Source organism: Alligator mississippiensis, chromosome 3 (assembly GCF_030867095.1).
Source record: "Alligator mississippiensis isolate rAllMis1 chromosome 3, rAllMis1, whole genome shotgun sequence".
Lineage (NCBI taxonomy): Eukaryota > Metazoa > Chordata > Crocodylia > Alligatoridae > Alligator > Alligator mississippiensis.
The window spans coordinates 86,495,326-86,516,622 of record NC_081826.1 but is presented as its reverse complement, the minus strand read 5'-3'; the positions used below and the strand labels follow the sequence as shown (position 1 = coordinate 86,516,622).

Sequence of the window (21,297 nt, the reverse complement as noted above, 5' to 3'; positions counted from 1 at the left end):
GAAGCTATCTGGGAAGAGTAAGAAAACCTTAAAAGGACAGGACCATGACAGCCATGTAAAGACTGGATGTCAAGGGAGAGTTTGCTGCTTTTTTTATGAAGATTGTTTCTTTGAACTATAAAAAGTATATGTGGAATACTATGACAGGGCATCTATAATAATTTTCCTTTTATTAGGCAGTATGCTAGTGGCGATAGAATCTACTAAACTTTCCTATTTTCCCCAAAATCGCCTGTTTGGGGGATGAAGTCTGAAAGCCATTAAGAGATTTTTTAAGTGAAAAATGTGGCCTGCAAAATGAAGGGGAGGAAAAAGAGGACATGTAACTCTGCCCCATTTCTAATATGATCACATCGTCTTATTCAGGAGTCTCTGATGGCACTGTGTTAAAAATAGTTTTGTTCTGCTTGATGCAGAATTGGCTGTAGTTCCGTTTGTAAACATAATGTTTGCTTTACTAATTGTTATGTGGTATGGCTAGGGACAGACATTCAGAAAGCCTGAGCTTGAATTGATTCAATCTTTTCAGGTTAGTTTAACTTGGCTAGGCTGAACTGGTTTGTAACCATACAGACATCCCCTCTGGACTGAAGAAATGCAGGCACATGCCTGCAGTGGTACAGGCTAGAAGCCAGAGGGTGCTAGAACAGCCCTCTCTTCTGTTCCACAGTGCTGAGCTGGGGGGAGGGGGGGCATGGGCAGGCCCTGGCAAGACACTCTGATTAGGGAGAGGTTCCCCCCCTTAATTGATCCTGACTAGCAACAGAGCCAGCAGGGAGTTAAACAGCACGTACTTACACAGCAAGGAGTTACACTGGGAGTAACACATGTTTAGCAGCCCATCAAGAAAGCCAAAGCCTCTCTCATTAGTGCAAGCTCTTCTTTTAGCTCCAAAAAGCCCTAAATGGACACTGTCCTGTCTGCCTTACACAGACATCTCTCAGCATTAGCTAGCATACCACATGCTGGCTACGGTCTGTGCTGTGGGAGGGCGGGGCGGAATCCTTGCTTGAGCAGGGAGTGGTGGGAGGGGGGCAGGAGGAAGCTAGGCAGATGCTGCTGTGCCTGTAGTCTCTGCCAGAACTCCAGCCAGGGAGCAGAGGGGAGGGGCCAACTTTGCTGTGGAGCAGAGAATCCCGCCCAGGGCTGCAAAGCATCTGGGATGCTGGGAGACTCTGGTTTAAGTGAAACCAGGAAGGGGTCTGAGACAGACATTGCAAAATAGACAGGAGAAATAAAGCTGAGCTCCTAACTGAGTTCTTTGCATCTGTATTCCTGAGCATGGATAAAGACGTATCTCCCAAAGGGACCAAAGACGGGCACAAGAGGGACTCCAATCCACCATCAGTTAGTGCTGACCTAGTGAAGGGACATTTGGAGGGGCTGGAGTATTTAAGTCAGCAGGCCCTGATGATCTTAATCCAAGGGTGTTGAAGGAATTGGGCAGTGTCGTAGCAGAACCACTTGCACAGTTGTTTGAGCACTCATGGTGCTCAGGACGGGTCCCAGAGGACTGGAAAGGGCCAATGTGGTCCCTATTTTCAAGAGAGGGGGGAAGGATGATCCAGGTAACAATAGGTCAGTTAGCGTCACCTCTATCCTTGGGAAAACCTTTGAGAAAATTATTAAGGATCATATTTGTGGGAGTCCAGTAAGAAAAATAATGCTGGAGGGCAACCTGCATGGGTTCATAGCAGGTAGATCCTGCCTGACTAACCTTGTTTCTTTTTATGACCAGATTACAAATTGCTTAGATGCAGGAGTTGAGGTAGATGTCATCTACTTGGATTTTAAAGAGGCCTTTGATACAGTGTTGCATCCCATTCTTACTAGTAAATTAAGTGGTTGTGATGGTAGATTATTACATGGTTAGGTGGGCGGAGAATTGGCTTATGGGATGAACCCACAGGGTGGTGGTGGACAGGTCATTTTCAGCCTGGAAAAATGTAGGCAGTACAGTTCCCCAAGGTTTGGTCCTTGGATCAGTGTGTGTTCAATATCTTCATCAGTGACTTGGATGAGGGTGTGGAAAACTCTGTATCCATAGTTGCAGAAAACACCAAATTATGGGGCAAAGTAAACACACTGGAGGGCAGGGAGCGAATTCAGTCAGATTTGGACAGATTGGGAAAGTGGGCAGATCAGAATAGGATGCAGCTTAACAAAGAAAAGTGCAAAGTGCTGCATCTAGGGACAAAGAATCACTAACACACCTATAGACTGGGAGGTGACTTTCTAAGCAGCACAGCAGCAGAAAAGGAGTCATAGTCGACTCCAAAATGAACATGAGTTGTCAATGTAACGAAGTGATAAGTAAAGCCAAACACACGCTTTCATGCATTAGAAGGTGCATCACAAACAGGTCTAAGGAGGTGACATTTCCCCTCAATGCTACATTGGTAAGACTGCAGCTGGAGTACTGCGTCCAGTTCTGGGCACCGCGCTTCAAGAGGGATGTGGATAACCTTGAGAGGGTCCAGAGGAGGGCTGCTCTTATGGTTAAAGGGCCTGCAGGTAAGATTCTACGAGGAGAGATTGAGGGACCTGAATCTCTTCAGCCTCAGCAAAAGGAGTCTGAGAGGGGATCTTGTGGCTGTCTACATATTAATCAGGGGGGGCAGCAAGGAATAGGGAACACTCTGTTTACCTAGGCACCCCTTGGGGTTACTAGGAACAATGGCCATAAACTGACGGAGAACATTTAGATTAGACACAAGGAAAAATTTATTTACAGTGAGGCTTGCCGAAATCTGGAATGGGCTTGCAAGGGATGTGATGCTCTCCCCTACCTTGGAGGTCTTTAAGAGGAGACTAGACAAGCACATAGCTGGGGTCATCTGACCCCAGCACTCTTTCCTGCCCAGGGCAGGGGGTGAGATTTGATGATCTACTAGGGCCCCTTTGGACCCTAAAATATCTATGAAATCTATAAACTGGTTTGACCCAAATCAGTTAAGTCTGATATTATATTCAGCCAGGTTTATCTCAAACCCGTTTCAGCCTTTTGCAACTGGTTTATGTGAAGTGCATGTTTGTTCTGTCACAGGTTTAAACCAGTTTCTGATCACTTAAGCTGGTTTATGTGTAATGTCTGTCCCTAGCCTGTGTTCCAAGCTTCTAAGCATACCTTGTAAATTGTAAGGCTTTAGCTATCTATGAAATGTTTTACACTAAAACTAGATTTGGCTGTTGCATGCAAAATGTAGAGCCATTAACATAAAAATGTGAATATTAATATATACTAGTGTGTCTGAAACACATTTAATTGTTTCATTAAAATGGTCATTCCTTAAAGTCAAACTCCTTAAATTCAAGGTTTTTGGCTTTGTCTTGGAACTTTAATTTTGCATGTCAGTGAGGTTAAATGGGCCAAAATAAATTCCCATTTAAAAATTATTTGATATAGTTATGGTGCTAAATCTCATTATTAGCACATATATCGTGTGGCTGGAATCAATAACTGCACTCGTACTGTGCCAGGAGGTGGCATCTCACATATACTGCAGTTTGGTTCAATTCAAACAGTCACCTGGATTGGAAGTAATATTACAGTATTTGTACTTCTTTGCAGACATGCTAATTAGCACTCTCAATGGCACTAATTAGCACAAACATGGCCACCCTTCATCCAGTTCTGGGAGTGAACCATGCAGAGCATTGCAGCATGTTTAAGGGCACTATCTCCTGGCATGGCAGCTTTGCAGTGAAGAGAGAATGAGATGGGCCTTAAGACAAGAGTCAGCAAATGAATACAAACGTTGTGATTTAAAAGGAGATATTAGTGTATACTATTGCACTACATTATAAGAAATATTTTCAGCGTGTCAGCACCTAAATGTTTTGCTTAGTGAGAATATTTACAGCTGTTGTATTTCACTGTCAAAACAACACAATGACATCCACTAAAGTCTATTGCTTCTTTCATCAAAATATATGTTTAAAATCAAGTAAAAAAATACTTTGACCCTATGGAAATAAGTTGCTCCCAGAGTAATCCTAAATCTCTGTAGGGATTGAGTTGATATCTAAAACATTTGGGAGGCAGGGGTGGGGGGAATGGGGATTTTGGGAAATTAAAATGGAGGAAGCTTTGCTAACTTTGAGAGTTGGGGAGCTGGGTTTATCCACCCAAGGACGTCGCCTGCAAAGATCAATTATAGAGAATGCTGCTGGCTTGTGCTTAACTGCCAGCACGACTCCTTCGAAAGTGTTCAATCTGAGAAATCTGTTGGGAATGTAGAGATCTTGAGGCACTGAAGAGCAAATACCAGTCTTGAGCCAAGATAGCTGGCATCGGAGAGGCGTAGTACAACCCTGTAAGGAAATCAAATGTAGTAAATCTTGGTAGCAGTGTGACTAATGATTTTGTGAAGTTCTGAACTTTTAGACTTACAGAGTTAAGAAATGTAAAGTTATGGTCCTTGCAGGACCTTCTGTTGGTCCTTAATTAGACAGTATTATACTGTTTATGATGTGATATTACATGCCTTTAATATACATATGTCAGTGAGCTAAATAACCAATGCATATAAACCATCAGTTTAAATGTGCTGAGTTTATAGTGTGAAATATGTCAGCCCTGATGGTAACGCTAGCTTTATTTTTAGTCGTTTACAGTTTCCTTGGTTTATTTTTTAAACCGATAAATATGCAACAATACATCTGTTTCAGAGAGCAACCTTAACCTGAGAAAAATAAATCAACATGCAGGCACCTCAGGGTTATTGAAATATAGCCTTGAGGTATTGAAACATCACAGTATCTGGAGGCAGTAGGGATTTTATTTGTATCGAGATGTCTTTGAGATTCATCCTGCGTCCACGGGACCTGATGTGTAGAGGAAGATTAAACATTTGAAGACATGAAGCACCCAAGAAAGTGTTTGGAAATGTATCAGACAGGTGCAGATATTCAAGTAAAGGATATGGACAAACATACATTTGTAGTGCCTTTAAAAAGGGAAGCAGGCTGCTGCTTCAATACCACACAGCAACAGTTACACTGTAGCTTATGTCTGCATGATCCTGTTAGAGCAGGGGTTCCCAACCTTGGGGTCATGACCCCATTTGGGGTTGCAACAATAAAAATAAATGGGGTTACAAAGACAATCACAGATTTTCTTTTTTTAAAGGGGAAAAGAGGAAAACGGCATGTTCTCCTTGCAGGGTGGCAGAGTTCCAGCCTGCCAAAGGGCTGTTTGGTGTTGAGGGGAAGTGGGAGGAATGCAATTGGGCACGGGGTGCCGCATGCACGTGCGTGTGTACACATGCACGCAGCAGCCAGGCAGTGTAGAGAGCAGCTCCTGTAGCTCCCTCCAGGTAAGCCTGTGGGGGAGGGCAGATTGAGGCCCTCACATTGAGGGAGGGAGGGAGTGGGGCAGGGCTGGGGGTGCTGCCTAGATAGGCTAGTGCATGGGGGCCAGGGCGGGAATGCGGGGCCTGGCTGGGAGAGCAGGATGGAGCAACAGGCAGCAGGGCAGCTAGTTCCCTGCTGCTGCATGCATTCCTGGGGAGGGAGGGAGGGATGGGGAACCCCCCCCCCCCCCCCCCCCCCCAGATTTGTACATGGGACGGGAGCAAATGCAAGCTGCCAGCTGCGGGCTTGGGGCTCCCTGCACTCACTGCTGTCCTTCCTCCCAGGGGCTTCTGTGGCGGAGCAGGGTAGGGAGGCTCGGTGCTGCTGCTGGGAGTCCCATACTGGCTGCATCACCATGCAGAGGCACCCCCTGCCTGCCCAGCAGCAGCGGGAGACACAACTCTAAGCTGTCGCTGCTGCCGGGTGAGCAGGGAGTGCCTCGCCATGGTGGCATAGCCAGTGTGGGACTCCCACCAGTGACACTGAGTCTCCCACCCTCCCATGCTGGATCCTGCCCGTTAGGCCACAGAGGTCCCCGAGGGGAGGACAGCAGGGTGGGGAGCCCTGAGCTTGCAGCAGGCAACCTGCATCCTCCCTCCCTCCCTCCCTCCCTCCCTCTACCATGAACTCTGCTCCAGTCATGCTGCCTATGGGGACAGGAGGCAAGGAGGGAACCAGGCTCCATGCTCTGCTTTGGCCACAGCAGCCACCGCCTCCCACAGGGGTGGTGCTAGAGAGGACAGGGGGCTGTGTGTGGGGAGTGAGTGGCACCTGCTGGGGCTTTGGGGTTGGGAATGAGGGGCCATGCTGAGGAAATGTGGTCATAAATGGGATCATGCTGTGGAAAAGGTTGGGAAGCACTTCTGTAGAGAAGCAAGTGAGCAAAATCATTCCAGTTTTGACCCTGGATGAAACAAGGTTAAAATTGGAGTGGTTTTGCTACAGAATCCTACAGACTTAAGTTACAGTATAAAGCTTCAGTGTAGTCCTGAGCAGCCATCTCCCTCTCCCCTTTTGAAGCCACTACAAATGTATATTTGTCCATACCCAAAGAGAGTGGAAACATGTACTTCAAGGTTCAGTGCCCGAAGGCAAGACCATCTTGATACAGTGCAAGTGTCGAATAAATCATGTAATTTACTTCCTGCGCACAGTAGATTTTAGCATTTAATTTGCAAGATTAATTTTTCTTCAGATACATAAAATGTGTTTTTTCTGATTGATTATACCTTCAGACTTTTTATTAGCATAGTTATCCTCGAAATATTCCAAGCCGAACTTTGTTGAAATTCTCAAACTTGCCTCGCTGGGAAGCATAAAAAGCTTCAGCCCAAAGCATTTTTTCTTTTTCTCAGAAGACTCTGCCTGAAAGCAAAAATTCACTGTGGAACTCTCTTGAATTATGACTAAGCAAAGTTGGTGCATTTCTGCAAAGGTTTCTGAGGCCAGTCTTATTGTGTATGTATGTGAATATAATGTATTTCTCCACAAATAAATCAACAATACATATACACAGGCTTCTTAATGACAGCCTGAACCTTGAGTTTGGAATTTGACAATTAGTTTCTAAACTGACTTGAATGCGTCCCCATGGGAATTTGCATAGATTTAACTTAGGGGTGTCAGACTCAGTTGGGACTCTCCTGCCCAGGACACAGGGGTAGGCACAATGATGACAGTGGTGGGCCTGGATGTGGCAAGATATATGGGGGTGACGAGAGTGCCTGGCTGCCAGTGGCCATTGGTAGCAAGGTCAAAAGACCCCAAGGCAGGCCAAATAGACTCCATGGGCCAGATCTGGCTCCCGGGCTGTATGTACAACACCCCTGGTTTAACAAAATCAGTTTAGCTAAATCAGTGCTAACTACTGCAGGTTTTGGACTAGTTATAAAAGAAAAATAATGACATGATTCTGGTCTAGCCAGAGAAGAGTGTCTGGTGAGATATATTTCATTAGAAGATTTTAGGAAAACGAAGGAAGGGGAATAGATGCCAGTGGAGGAACTACAAATCTGAGCGATCTGAACCCAAAATTAAAGTCATTTGCATCAGATTTAATTTTGGGTTCAGATGAATGAACGGAATCTGTCCATTAGTGGCAGGAAAAGAAGTTCTCTAAATGTGAGTTGATAGAATGCCTTCCTGAGTCACATTCGTACAGCATGAAATTAACAGACTCTGGTCAGTTTCCAAACTGCTGTTCAGGTCAACAATGAAACAAGAAGAGTTATCTTAATTTTACTCAGCTGTAACACATGAAGACTGTGAGCCATAGTAGTAAAAGTATTAGTTATTCAAGAAGAAGGTAGGGCAGAGCATGTTTCTCTTTTATAGTAAGTAGAAAGGAAGACTATTTTGATCAGACTTCCAGTCCAAGATGGATAATAAAGATAGAGCCCCTAGTTAGGTTCATTTTTCAGGCAACTTCTTGATAGATAATCCCTTCTAAGTAGGTGGGGGACCATGGGCTTAAACAGGCAGTTTGAATTCACCCTTTTCTCCTTGCCCCACCCAGTCTTTTTATCAGCTTCTGAATAGTGCACTTAAACCTCTTTGTAATTTTTTGTCCTGTTCTAGATACTTGTCACTTAAATGGATCTGCGGGATGATTTATACAGAAAACATCATCCAGGAGCATACTGTTGTTAAGTTTGTTCTCAGAGCTCAGGAACATTAAAGTAAATGAAACATCTGTGAACTTCAAAAATATTCTTGATATTATATGGAAATGATTGCACTTTACTGGGAATTTCTAAAGCCATTAGTTATCATGGGAGATAATTGAAAAAATGTTGTATATAAGGAGATAAGACATTGAATAAATGAATATATATTCTGCTTGGAATTGGAATTGGAAAGTAAATAAAACCTACTTGCCCCCAAATATGCATGTCACCACAACCATACATTTCACATTCTATTACAGTGTCTCAGACCCATTACGAATACATAACCAGGAAAAGTAGTACTTTTAATCAGTGTATAGCTTTCAGAAATCATGTGCAACAGTGAGGGAGAGACAACTTCATGTTACTTAATCTTTGTGGTAGGTTTGCTACTACTTGCCTTCATCTGCCATGTAGATGTTCTTAATCCTGGGTGAAAAGATGTCCGGCAGTTAATCTTACTGAAGGCTCAGGATCTACATTAGCTCTGAAAATAATTTCGGTGTACATGGTCTAACCCAGGATAAAGGTTTTATTGAATTAAGAGGAAGCATACCTTGGATATAAATCTAGCTGGCCTGCTATATCACCAAACTATTAATAACCAAGTAGTTAAATTTAATTAATATCACCTCCCTCTTCACTTCCTCCTAACTGTGCTCATCTATCCACATACCCTTTCCTTACTGTTCAAAACCAAGATGTAATTTTTCCAATAGGACGCAACGTTTCTTATAGTTTCCCCTCCTTGATAGACCTGAATGGGGAAGTGCTATGAGGTTCCCAAATCTGTCTGGATCTAAAGAAGAATATGGCTCTTTGAATTGCTAGTAAGAAATACCTCCCAATATATAGTTTTTAAATTTCTCTTCACTGTCAGAGTTGGACTTGACTGGGGAAAAGTCCTTTGATCTTGTCTTATATCTCCAGCTGTTTTCAGAAGACAGATCATGGGCCATCTCACGGAAGTATCTGAATACTAATTTAAAATTTTGTTTACATTTATCATTATGGGATAGAAAAAGGAAGTAAAATGTTTCAAAATAAATGAAATGAAATAAAACTAACCTTACTACCTGGTTAGAAGACTTACTGTATTTTCTCAAATACAAGATTAAGTTTTTCCCTCCCTAATAGGCATAGGAAAAATGTCCCTTGTCTTATTTATCATAGCATCATAGTAGCTAGGGTCAGGAGGGACCTGAACAGATCATCTAGCCTGACCCCCTGCCACAGGCAGGAATGAATGCTGGGTTCACAGGACCCCAGACGGGTGATCATCCAACCTTCTCTTGAATATGCCCAAGGTAGGGGTGAGGACCACTTCCCTGGGAAGCTGGTTCCAGATTTTGGCCACCTTAACTGTAAAATATTGCCTTCTGATCTCCAACCTAAACCTGTTCTCCATCAGCTTATTACCATTGTTCCTTGTCACCCCAGGTGGTGCTGGGGAGAACAGGGCTCTACTTATTTGCTGTTGATCTCCCCTGATGAGTTTGTAGGCAGCCACCAAGTCCCCCCTCAGCCTCCTCTTGCTGATGCTGAACAGGTTCAGGTCCCTCAGTCTCTCCTTGTAGGGCCTGTCCTGTTGCCCTCTCACCAAGTGGGTAGCCCTCCTCTGAACCCTCTCCAGGCTGGCCACATCCCTTTTGAAGTGCAGTGCCTAGAACTGGACGCAGTACTCCAACTGTGGCCTGACCAAAGTCGCATAGAGAGGGAGTATCACCTCTCTGGACCGGCTTGAGATGCACCTTCGGATGCATGACAAGGTATGGCTGGCCTTGCTGGCTGTGGTCTGGCATTGGCAGCTTATGTTCATCTTGGAGTCAATAATGACTCCGAGATCCCTTTCCGCCTCTGTGCTTTCAAGAAGGGAACTCCCTAGCCTGTATGTATGCTGTGGATTCCTTCTCCCAAGGTGCAGCACCCTGCATTTGTCTACATTGAACCCCATCCTATTCTTGTCTGCCTGCTTTTGTAGTCTGTCTAAATCTTTTTGCAGCCTCTTGCTCACTTCAAGTGTGTCCACCTCACCCTGCATCTTAGTGTCATCAGCAAACTTGGATGGTGTGCTTTCCACCCCCTCGTCCAAGGAGATCTCACTAAATACATTGTCATTAAAATGGCCAAAAGCGGCATGTGCTTAGCCATGGAAACCAGTTATGACATTGATTAAATGTAGCAAACACTGAGCATGACTATAAAGCACATGGCCCACATTGGGCAAAGATGCTGATGGGAACCTACCACAAAAATAAATTAGTGCAGCCTGTCTGAATAAGATATATATAGTCGTGCCCAATAAGTGCAGTCCGCCTCACTGCTGGCTCTTTTTCAAGTCACAGTGAACCACTACATTCCATGCATTTTGACTTCATAGTAGCTAGGGTCAGGAGGGACCTGAACAGATCATCTAGCCTGACCCCCTGCCACAGGCAGGAATGAATGCTGGGTTCACAGGACCCCAAACAGGTGATCATCCAACCTCCTCTTGAATTTGCCCAAGGTAGGGACGAGCACCACCTCCCTGGGAACATGGTTCCAGATTTTGGCCACCCTAACAATAAAATATTGCCTTCTGATCTCCAACCTAAACCTATTCTCCATCAGCTTATGACCATTGTTCCTCATCACCCCAGGTGGTGCTGGGGAGAAAAGAGCTCTACCTATTTGCTGTTGATTTTCTTCCCCCCCCCCCCCGATGAGCTTGTAGGCAGCCACCAGGTCCCCCCTCAGCCTCCTCTTCCTGAGGCTGAATTGGTTCAGGTCCTTCAGTCTCTCCTCGTAGTGCTTGTCCTGCTGCCCTCTCACCAAGCGGGTGGCCCTCCTCTGAACCCTCTCCAGGCTGGCCACATCCCTTTTGAAGTGCGGTGCCCAGAACTGGACGCAGTACTTCAACTGCGGCCTGACCAAAGTCACATAGAGAGGGAGTATCACCTCTCTGGACCGGCTTGAGATGCACCTTCGGATGCATGACAAGGTATGGCTGGCCTTGCTGGCTGCAGTCTGGCATTGGTGGCTCATGTTCGCTTCCACTTCACTCCCACAGCTGAGCTGCACCTTTCATTCCCTTTTCAAATTATTCCTGTTTTTTCACCAGCCTTAAATGCCTGGCAAACATCACTAAAGAGGGCCCCAAACAATTCATCCCAACTGACCCCCTCTGTCACTGCCTTCCTCAGCCTGGTGCGTATGATTAGTGTGGCCCCTTGAAGGGAAGCTGGACCAGGCTGCCCTGTATCTTATTGCATGTACATTTTTGATGAATCCCAGAACTTATGACAAGAACACACAGTTCCAGTCACAAGCGGGAGGCTAATTACCCCCACAAAGCTGGTGGGGGATGGGGTCAGGCAGGGGTCCCCCCCATGGTTCCCTCTTCCCTCCTTCAGCACCCCCCACCCCGTACTTACTGGCATGGAGCCCGGGTCCAGCTCCTCATGGCCGTGAGCGGGGACTGCCCGAATCTCCAAATTGATTTGAAGGCTTTCAAATTGATTCGGACCTTTTAATGGGTCTCCTGATTCGATTTGGAGATTCGGCCCCTGAATCGGGCCTTATCCCCTCTGAATCGAATTGGCTACCAAAGCTTTGCACAGCCCTAGTACTTAATAGGGCTGAGAAACTGCAGCAACAGCATTTTGTTCTGGGTTTCTGAATCACGAATATTAAGTATAATAGTAAATCGGAGCAAAGAAATGTCTTTCCTGACACTTGACCATAACTGCAGAATGAAAGTGTGATAATAAGCTGCTTTCAAATGCATTTATACTTATTGGTTGGTTGCATGAATGAATCATTCACAGCATTTCACTGTTCTTTTTCAGTAGTGTTTTTTTGCATTTCTGCTTTGTCTTGTCTGATTTTTTTTGCAGTGTCTCCAGGGCAAGGATCAGACCTTGAATTTTAGACAGTATAGGGCACACTGATTCTCAGTTACTTGCAAGAAAATATCCATGCTTTGCCATTTCAGGCATTCCTATGTGCCAGTTTTGTATTCTATATTTAAGCAATTCTTTTGGACTCTTGAGTTGTTTTACATTAATGCCTGCCCCTTCCCTTATATTCTATTGCTGTTTTTGTTGTGTACAATATTATATAATGCACTTTCTACTAAAGGGCTTTCTTAAAAACAGTTAGCACTTTAAATGTAAGGCTTTGTTACAATTAACGTAAGCTTTTGTTGAATTTAGACTAATGCCCGTTGTTTGCACCTGAAATCTTATTTTTGCAGCGGAGTTAGCAATGAGAACTCCCATGGAAAGTTGGGCTATTAGTAAGCATTGTTCGTAATTCTTGAAGCCAGCTATTGGATTGTTCCTAACCTTAGTTCATTTAAAGTTAAGTAGTCTCTGGAATCTCTCTTGAACTCAAATTTTTTACTCTTAGAATTTTTTTGCAGCTTTCTTTTCAGCAGGCCTAGAAATATTTTTTGTAAAATAGGACAGTCTAAATCTATTTTGCTAGATAATCGTTTTTACTTAATTGCTAGTAATAAGGAAGATGTATCAAATGATTGTTGTTTGTTCTGCAGTTAGATAACATTTTTAATTATTTTTTTTGTAGTGTCAAATCAACAGTGCCTTGACTTCCTTTCATACTGCTTTGGAACTTGCAACAGATCAAAGGGAGATCCAGCATGTCTGCCTATATGAAATTGGTAAATAACAGTTTGAGTACCATACACATATTCTGCTCTTAGATTTTGATTAAATAGTAATAATGACATGATCACATGAACTGGCCTTCTCTAGTTAATGTTTTTTTGTTAGTTGAAACCTTGAAATACACTAAGGCTGTAAACAGATGTCCTTGGAGAGGGATCAGCTGTGCAGGGATGTGTCCCAGCACAGCTGCTTTACTTCATTGGGCAAGATGGACGTTGCCTGTTGTCTCACAGGGTCAGGCCCCTGATGTGCTTGGGGCTTCAGGGTCAGGAGCCTGATCCTGTGGCACAACTTCAAGGCTAGGGACAGAAATGACCAGTTCAAATCTGTAACACAACAGAAGTTCAGTGCACATAAACTGTTTGCTAAATGTCCAAAACCAGTTTATGATAAACCTGAATGGATGTAGTATCAGTCTTAACTGATTTTGGTTCAGTTGGTTTGTTGAACTTCTGTCCCAGATCCCCTCCAGATTCAAGAAGTCTGCTCCAGCCAAACAGGAAGTTGTGCTCAAGTGCACCCGGCCCCCCCATTCCCCCGGCCCCTGGCCTGGGCCTCTGCAGGCATGTAGCTGCATTCCTGGAATCAAAAGCGAATGTTTGTTCACTTGCTTATCAGTTTAATCTATGCAGCTTAGACTAACCTGAAAAGATTGAATTGATTCAGCCGTGGGGTTTTTGACTGTCTGTACTTAGCCCAAATGGGGATTCCCTGTGCGCACACATTGCACTGCTGCTCCTCAACTCAGGATGTGCCTCTGTAAGCTTGGAGTCCCTTAGGAATGCTGTTTGCTGATGCATGCCTAGAGTTGGGGCAAAGTAATGTGATATGTACACCTAGTGAATCCCCTGCTGGGGATTCCTGGGGTGTGTGTCTGCAAGCAGGGAAATCCAGAGGGTGCTCCCAGGGCTTCAGGGGCCCAATCCTGCAGGATAATTCCTGGGGCACTCAGGCTCAGGCCCCTGAAGCCCGAGGTACACCGTCCAGGATGACTGGAGAGTATGGGTAGTTCTGGGCTGCTCGTATTCTGCTGCCATAAAGCAAAAAAAATGGCACCTATTGGAGCATTAATGGTGTGCCAAGGGGCATGGGTGTCTATTTCCTTGGACTTTGTGCCACCATATAAATGTTTATGGGGATGCAAGGGCTGCATCTGAGTGCAGCCTGACTCTTGAGTGTCTTAATTTCATGGTAGGATTTGACAGTTGTACATACAGCCAGCCTGTTGGACTCTATGATTTCTTGGTGTAGAAACCACAAGAGTCAGGTAGGTTGCATGAATCTGAGCTGGAAAATCTGTAATCTGCCATTTTCCTCTGGAAGTTTCATGAAGTGGGTAGAGAGTAAAAGGCCTGCTTCAGCCATGGAATCATTCCCTTGCTGAGGATTAATAATCTTGATGGAATTTCAGAACACAGAGGGCCTGATGCTACTCACATTCATTCCTTTCTGCACAGCTAAAGACTGGAACTCTCCAATTGCTTCCGACTATATGAATAATGTATATATTATTTTTCACACATGTAGGCATATCACTTAGAATTGCTCCTAGTTAAAGGCAAATTGAGGGTGTGTGGGGCAGCTATGTACTTCCTACAGAATTGAATAAGGTGCAAATATATCCGTCTGGCTTAAAACTCTAGAAATGTGTTCATTCATAGAACTGGAGTTGATCTAATCTCTGAAATGTATTTATTTTCTTATATAGCAGCTTCATCCAAATATTTAAGTATAAACATAAAAGAAAAAAAATCAGTTTGAAGTATACTTGTAGCACTTTTACATTTGGATTGGCTTTGTGCTTATTGACTAATCACAAGTGTAGATGCTAAGAAATGTAAGAGTTCTTTACTTTTATGTATTACAGTTGCTTATACCATGTGAAGTTCGTGTGTGTTCTGTGGTATTTAAATTGTTGTTCTTATTTTTTTTAGGCTGGTGCAGCATGATAGAAATGAATTTCAAAGATGCATTTGAATCTTTTGAAAGACTTAAAAATGAATCAAGGTGGTCCCAGTGCTATTATGCTTATCTAACAGCAGGTTAGTATTTTATCTCACTACAATTAGTGTATGCAGTTGTGTGTATATTAAAGCAAGTCTTTGACCATGGACTCCTGCAGTTATGGGAATTACCAGCACACTTAGCATTTCGTCATTCTAATTCCTCTCTTTTATAAAGCTGTGGCTCAAATTCTATTTATGTAGCAATTTGATCCCCATGATTATAATAAAAAAATGTTTTAATGTTAAACCTGAGAGTTAGATGTTCTCTCCTTTTTTGTGGATGAGGAACTGAGGTACCAAGATATTGTTTTGCTAAAGATTAAATAAGAAGCCAGTGGTAGCACTGGGTTTGAACAGTTTGCCTTAGTCCCAGTCCCATCTCTATCACAAGATCATGCTCTTTTTCCTTTAACTTCATAATGTCCTATCTGCATTTTCCCTTTTTCCATATCCTGGGACAATTAGCAGAATTGTTTTTGTATGTATATGCTTTATTACAGTGTGTCAAGGAGCCACTGGTGATGTGAATGGTGCACAGAATGTATTCAAGGAAGTTCAGAAGCTTTTCAAAAGAAAAAACAATCAGATTGAGCAATTCTCAGTCAAAAAGGTTTGGTTGGCATAGGTCCAGTAATTACAGTTGGCAATTATTTATCCTTTTATTCAAGTATTTTGTTCTGAACAAAGTGTATTCTTTCCAGTAGACTGCTTCTCTAGAACTAACAGAAAGGATTCAGCACACAACAGTGCATTGTGATTTAATGAGCTACTCAGAGGAAAAAATGGATGGTAGTTCACTACTCAACTTGGTCTACATAATTTTCAGAGAAAAAATACTGTCACTCTTGCACTAGTATTTCTTCATTTCATTTATTCCCCCTTCATTTTTACCTTGCTATTATATCTACTGTACATTACCTTACATCACTGTGAAAGCTGAGGGTGGTGGGGGAAAGCTTCACAGGCTGATGATCACATGTTGCCACAGCCACAGGCTACATGTTAAGATTGGCTTATTCATATACCGTTGTGACTTGAATCTTGGTTAAGATACTGTGTGTTGTCTGAAAGACTTAGATTTTTAGTCTTAAAGAGATGCAAGCTGAACTTCCATAGCCCTAATTTTTTAAAGATGTTACTGATACACATCAAAACATTAGAATGATTGTGACCATATCTATTAGAAGACAAAGACAAATATTTGTGTTGTTTGCAGGCAGAGAGATTTAGGAAACAAACACCAACCAAAGAGCTCTGTGTGCTGGCATCTATTGAAGTGTTGTATTTATGGAAAGCCCTTCCAAACTGTTCCTTTTCCAACCTACAACGTATGAGCCAAGGTAGGGGATATGCTTCCTGGGCTATCTTTACAGAGACAGTATACCACTTCCCTTCGGTTTATTCTTTCATGTGGAAATTAGTTGTTTGCATTAGCCTGAAGACTGAAATGACTAAACTAAGCTCATTTGGGTAATAAAGTAAAAAGGGGTGCACTGAAATTAGATTAACATTTAATTTTTTAGATAGATGTTGAAATTTAGGGAAAAAGACCCTTTTTAAGGGAAAAGTTGCCTTTATGACAGCATTCTAAATTTAAATTCCAAATTTAAAACAAAATATTATCCAGCAGTTCATTTATTTGTGTTTAATTCTTCTCAAAGTAAGTGTGCATAACTACCATTTGTATCTTTGGGGATAACAGAATATATAGTTGAGGTGGGGTATGATTTTAGACATTTCTGAATATCTTAGTGGGGAAAGGTTTGTATGTGTACGTGCTCACAGTGCGATTCACAATCCATCCCACTTCTAAAATATATTTTTGGAGATAATCTCCATGTGTTCAGGTACAGACCTGATAAATTTATCATGCAGTTTCATCACCTGCTCTAATGATCAGTCTCACTAGAACTTGGGAGCAACTTCGTATAACTCCCATTTTAAAACGAATCCATCCACCATCGATATTTCCTCCTCCCACTAAAGGGTGAGATTGTGTGCATATGATGTATGTGCAGACTCTTGGAAGATTATTAAACTCATTACCTAAGCAACTAAACAATGGAAAAAGGGCATTTTGTAACCTAAATTAAGACACAAATTGCTTTTATTGTAAAAGGATGAATTTTAGCCGGTTTCTTATTTTATGTCTTTTTTTTTGTTAAGCCTGTCATGAAGTTGACGATTCATCTGCTGTTGGTTTGAAGAACTTGCTTCTTGGTGCCATACACAAATGCTTAGGGAATTCTGAAGATGCTGTACAAGTAAGCTCTTAGAAGTACAGTGATAGCATGGGAAGTCATTTACAAGATATTTGAGGAGCTGATAAAGAATAAATTTTATGAATGAATAAACGAATAAGCCTTGCTTTGTCAGTGATCTTATACTGAGTCAATGCTAATAGCATGCGTTGGGTCTTTTTAAAGTGTTCTGAATTATTAAACCGTTATTGAATTCCCTGTTGGGTAAAAGTAAATGGCTGAGACATGGGCTTCAGCAACACTAACTATTCCTGCCAAATCTAATGTTGAACAGACATACTGGCTGTCATAACCAGCAGTAGATTGAGAATTGTAGAAGGGGGAGAGAGGCAGTGGATAAATTCAAAGTTATTTCCTCCAGTTCTTGTAGTAAAAAGTTAGGGGTGCACCGATAAGGATTTTATTGGCTCATACCAATAACTGATTATTAACCCACCGTATTGGCTGATACTGATCTATTAACCCATATTTACTAATAATGCAAAGCATTTTAAACTACTGACATAAATAAACCTTTTTTTTGTTTTTATGTTTATAACACATGCACACAGATGGATAGATTTTTTGTGTTCCTGCTTCTAGAAATATTTTGTAGCAAAATAACAACAAACACATGTTAAATTTTGAAACTTTTACTTTTAAAATGGTAGTTTTCAGTATAAACATTATACACCTACATAATGATTCAAATAACAGCAAATTCATTATAAAACTCGGTAGTGAACTTGTTTTACAAAAATCAACAAACAAAATCAGAAAAAAATGGCATAATCTTAACAATGTTGGCTTCAAAAAAAACCTGTGAGAAGTGCAGGTCAAGTCATAAAAACGACAAATGAAAATGTTGAGGTGCAGTTTAGTAGTAGAAGATGTTGTTATAATAATAAATTACCTAAACTTTAGTGTAGCAAGTGATTTGAGTGGAAAGTTTTTCTTGACAAAAAGCAACATTTCTGCTTTTTCACACATCAGTCGGTTCCTCTTCTCATCCACAACATGTGATGCTGCACTGAAAAGCTGTTCGCTCTCAACACTGCTGCAGGGAGCAGAGAGAAACTTCCATGTAGCTTTAGCCAAAATGGAAAACCAGCCTTTGTGTTTTCCCAGTAGTTCAGTTTTTCAGCACTTCTTGGAAGCGTGGGCTCACTGGTGATGGGTTCTGTCTGTTATGTGTCATTCCAGGCATTCCAGGCTTGCATTTTTTCCAAGTGCGTCGCTAACGTTTCTGTAGCCAGCAGCTTTTTACTATTATCAGTAAAGTACCTGTCCTTGTATCTTGGATCCAGCAGTGTTACAATGCTGTAGATAGGTTCTGATTCAGTTTCAGCAAAGTGTGTTTCCATGACTTCCAGCAAAGTAACTTTCATAGTTTTAATTCTGTGGTCTGAATCTGTAACTTTGCTCAAAAGCCTTTTTAAGGCCACAATGGATGGGATGGTGTCAGAAGCAGAGGCCAAGGATGAACACAATTAACGTGTTACTTCTTCAGAACATGCTACAACTATCACTACTTTTTCCGTCAGCCCCCACTGATGTACACTGAGAGTTGCTGGGATTTCATGGTCATTTGCATACGTTACAAGCAGGCGTTTCTGCTCCAAAAGGTTTTGCAGCATGTAGTAAGTGCTGTTCCACCTTGTTTGTACGTCCTGCTGTAACTTCTTGGGAGGCATTCCAAGCTCAGTCTGCACCCCTTGAAGATGAGAATAGGTCAATGGAGAGTGGTTGAAGTGCCCAACCATTTTTTTTGCCTGGTAACCAGTACATCAGACATGCTGCGCTGTGATAACACACTTGTTCACAACGAGCTGGAGTGTATATGCTACACAAGGTAAACTTGGCAAACCAGTCTTTCTTCACCTTTGCTATGTTTCTTGCATTATCCCTAATAATGGCGTGAACTTTTGTCTTCGGGATTTTTCATGCTGCAAACATCTTGTCAAATACCATTTGGGAACTGCTGAACTCCTGGAGCTGTAATACCGCCCTCTGTAAATTATGGTTCATGTCTACCCACTATGCAGTTAAATTCAGCATTGACGTAGATGACGGATCAGAGCTCCAAATATCAGTCTTAAAAGCTAAATGCTGATACACGATCATCTTCAATCAACTTCCATATGCGTTCTAAAACAACACTGTACAGCTCTGGTAGCGTAGTCTCAGCTATACGCTTTCTGCTGGGCAGTGTGTAACGAGGCTCCAGGTATTCAATGAGATGCCGGAATCTAGTATCTTCTACAATGGAAAATGGCTGATCATCTAGAGCTATAAATTCCATTAAATGGCTAATAATTTCTTTAGCCCTGGCTTCTCCACTTACAAATTTCTGTGTGCATTTTAGGCAGACAAGGTTCCTTGGGTGAATTTGATATCTTTTATTAGACCAACCTAAATCCAGGAAGAGCACACACCAACTACTGCAGCTTCCTTAGCCTGACGAAGGGTTTTTGAACCCGAAAGCTTGGTTAATAACTATTCTCCAACCATTTAGGTTGGTCTAATAAAAGATATCAAATTCACCCAAGGAACCTTGTCTGCCTATATCCTTAGACCAACACGGCTACAACCTAAACCGCTGTGTGCATTTTAGTGCTTTGTGTAATAATAATTGCTTTGGTGCAGCTTTTTCTTGCCCTGCTTCTTCCTTCTTTGTAGTCATCTTGTGGAAATCATTGTATTCAGTAGCATGGTGTGTCCTGAGGTGGTGTATTAAGTTCGATGTGTTGAAATCTTAGTAATGATGTCTCCATGCAAAATATTTGCAGTACATATTTGGCAATCAGCTGTTCTGTTGTTCTTTTCAGGTACTTAAAATGATTCCATATCATGCTTCTTTTCAACATATTTACCAGCTGTTTGAGATCACACAGTGCAACACAGTGTAGCATAAATCTTTACTGAATAAAAGGCTTCCTGTAGGCCCTCTGTCACCTCATCCACACCTGGCCCAGGTACTCTGGATACCGCACCTCGGCTGTTTGGAGAGCCATCAAGTAGACTCAATGAATTGCGTCTGCTAGAGTATGAATTGCCATGTTCCAGTAGACTAGCTACTTATCACGTCCGTCAGCGTCCCCACGCTTAAAAATGGCAGCGGGGGCACTTTAAGCATGGGGATGCTCAGCGCCTCTCTTCTCTTCTTCTTCGCCGTGCCCCCTCTCCTCCCGGCCTGCACAAGCAGCACCTTCAGGCTTGAGGCTGAGGCTGCCTAGGGATGCGTGGTCTCTGGTAGGCTCATGGCTGCTGCCTGTATAGTGGATAGACATGAACTATAATTTGCAGAGGGCTCAGGGCTGCTGCTCTGGGTACTTTTAATTAGAGCTGCTCGCTGCTGTAAAGTGTCCAGAGACCATGCAGCCCTAGTCCTGAGTCTGAAGATCAGGGGCTGCAAGTAGCACAAAACACTTCTGCTAGTGTTCTGGCCAGGGCAGGGGGGGAAGGACCCTGCTGAACACAGTGCGGGAGCAGGGTGGGGGTGAAGCAGCTGCCTCTGCCTTGACCCCCCCCCCCCCCCCCCCCCCCCCCCCGGTTAAATCGTATTTGGCCTGACGGGACAGCTCCTCCTGGCCCTCTCTGCCCCAGTTATGCCTGCTGCATTGGCACCTTTTGCAGCGCCCAACCCAGCTGCAGTCTGCAGCAGACTCTGCTTTGCTCCAGCTCAGCCTGCCAGTGAGGGGATGGGAGTGTATCCAGGGTGACCCCAGCTCGTGGGAAGGAACCCAGGAGTCCGGGGCCCTAGCATAATTAGTTATCGGCCAACATTATCAGCTACTGCAGCAAAAAAAAGGCAATGAGCGATAATGTTGTTTTTCCTTTTATTGGTGCCAGTCCAGTACCCAACTGATGTATCAGCGTACCTCTACTAAAAATGGTTCAGAAGACTGATTTTTCTCTCTCTCCCCCCCTCCCTCTTTTAAAAACAGCTTAGTTTTTGTTCTAGCCTTAAATCTTGGGAACTATTATAACTGCTGAAGTAGGGTGTCCAAAATGTGGTCATTGGAAAAATTGTAGTGGTCTGTTTTGCTGTGTGGCATATCCCCCTCATTTAATATAGAAGTGTTATATGCATGGCCTCTTCTCTAGCTCTGTCACATTTATTTTTAAAAACCCATTTCCTTGACTTTCCTTTCTTAGAGAACTACATTGGATCTCTAGTTTTTCCTACATGTAAAGGTCTAAACTTTTTAGTCAATTCATGAATCTTTTTGACACAAACATAACAAAAATGGGTGTTGAATTTTCCTAATTGGTGTCAGTCACAGATGCCTTCAGAAACTTATGGTCACTGCTGTTAAAGATTATTTAATGCATCAGAAATTTTGCAACGTTCAATTTTTGA

At 42.8% G+C, this 21,297-nt stretch overlaps 1 protein-coding gene across 2 annotated transcripts in view; it reads left to right on the top strand.

Moving 5' to 3' along the window:
- Nucleotides 1-21,297, top strand: part of TTC39C (tetratricopeptide repeat domain 39C) — a 64,209-nt gene that overhangs the window by 30,958 nt on the left and 11,954 nt on the right. For both annotated transcript variants that reach the window (XM_006264484.4, XM_019487240.2), the window contains exons 7-11: nt 12,588-12,681; nt 14,623-14,730; nt 15,195-15,304; nt 15,911-16,034; nt 16,861-16,958. In XM_006264484.4, coding sequence (XP_006264546.1) covers nt 12,588-12,681; nt 14,623-14,730; nt 15,195-15,304; nt 15,911-16,034; nt 16,861-16,958 — 534 coding nt within the window. The remainder of the gene's footprint in view (nt 1-12,587; nt 12,682-14,622; nt 14,731-15,194; nt 15,305-15,910; nt 16,035-16,860; nt 16,959-21,297) is intronic.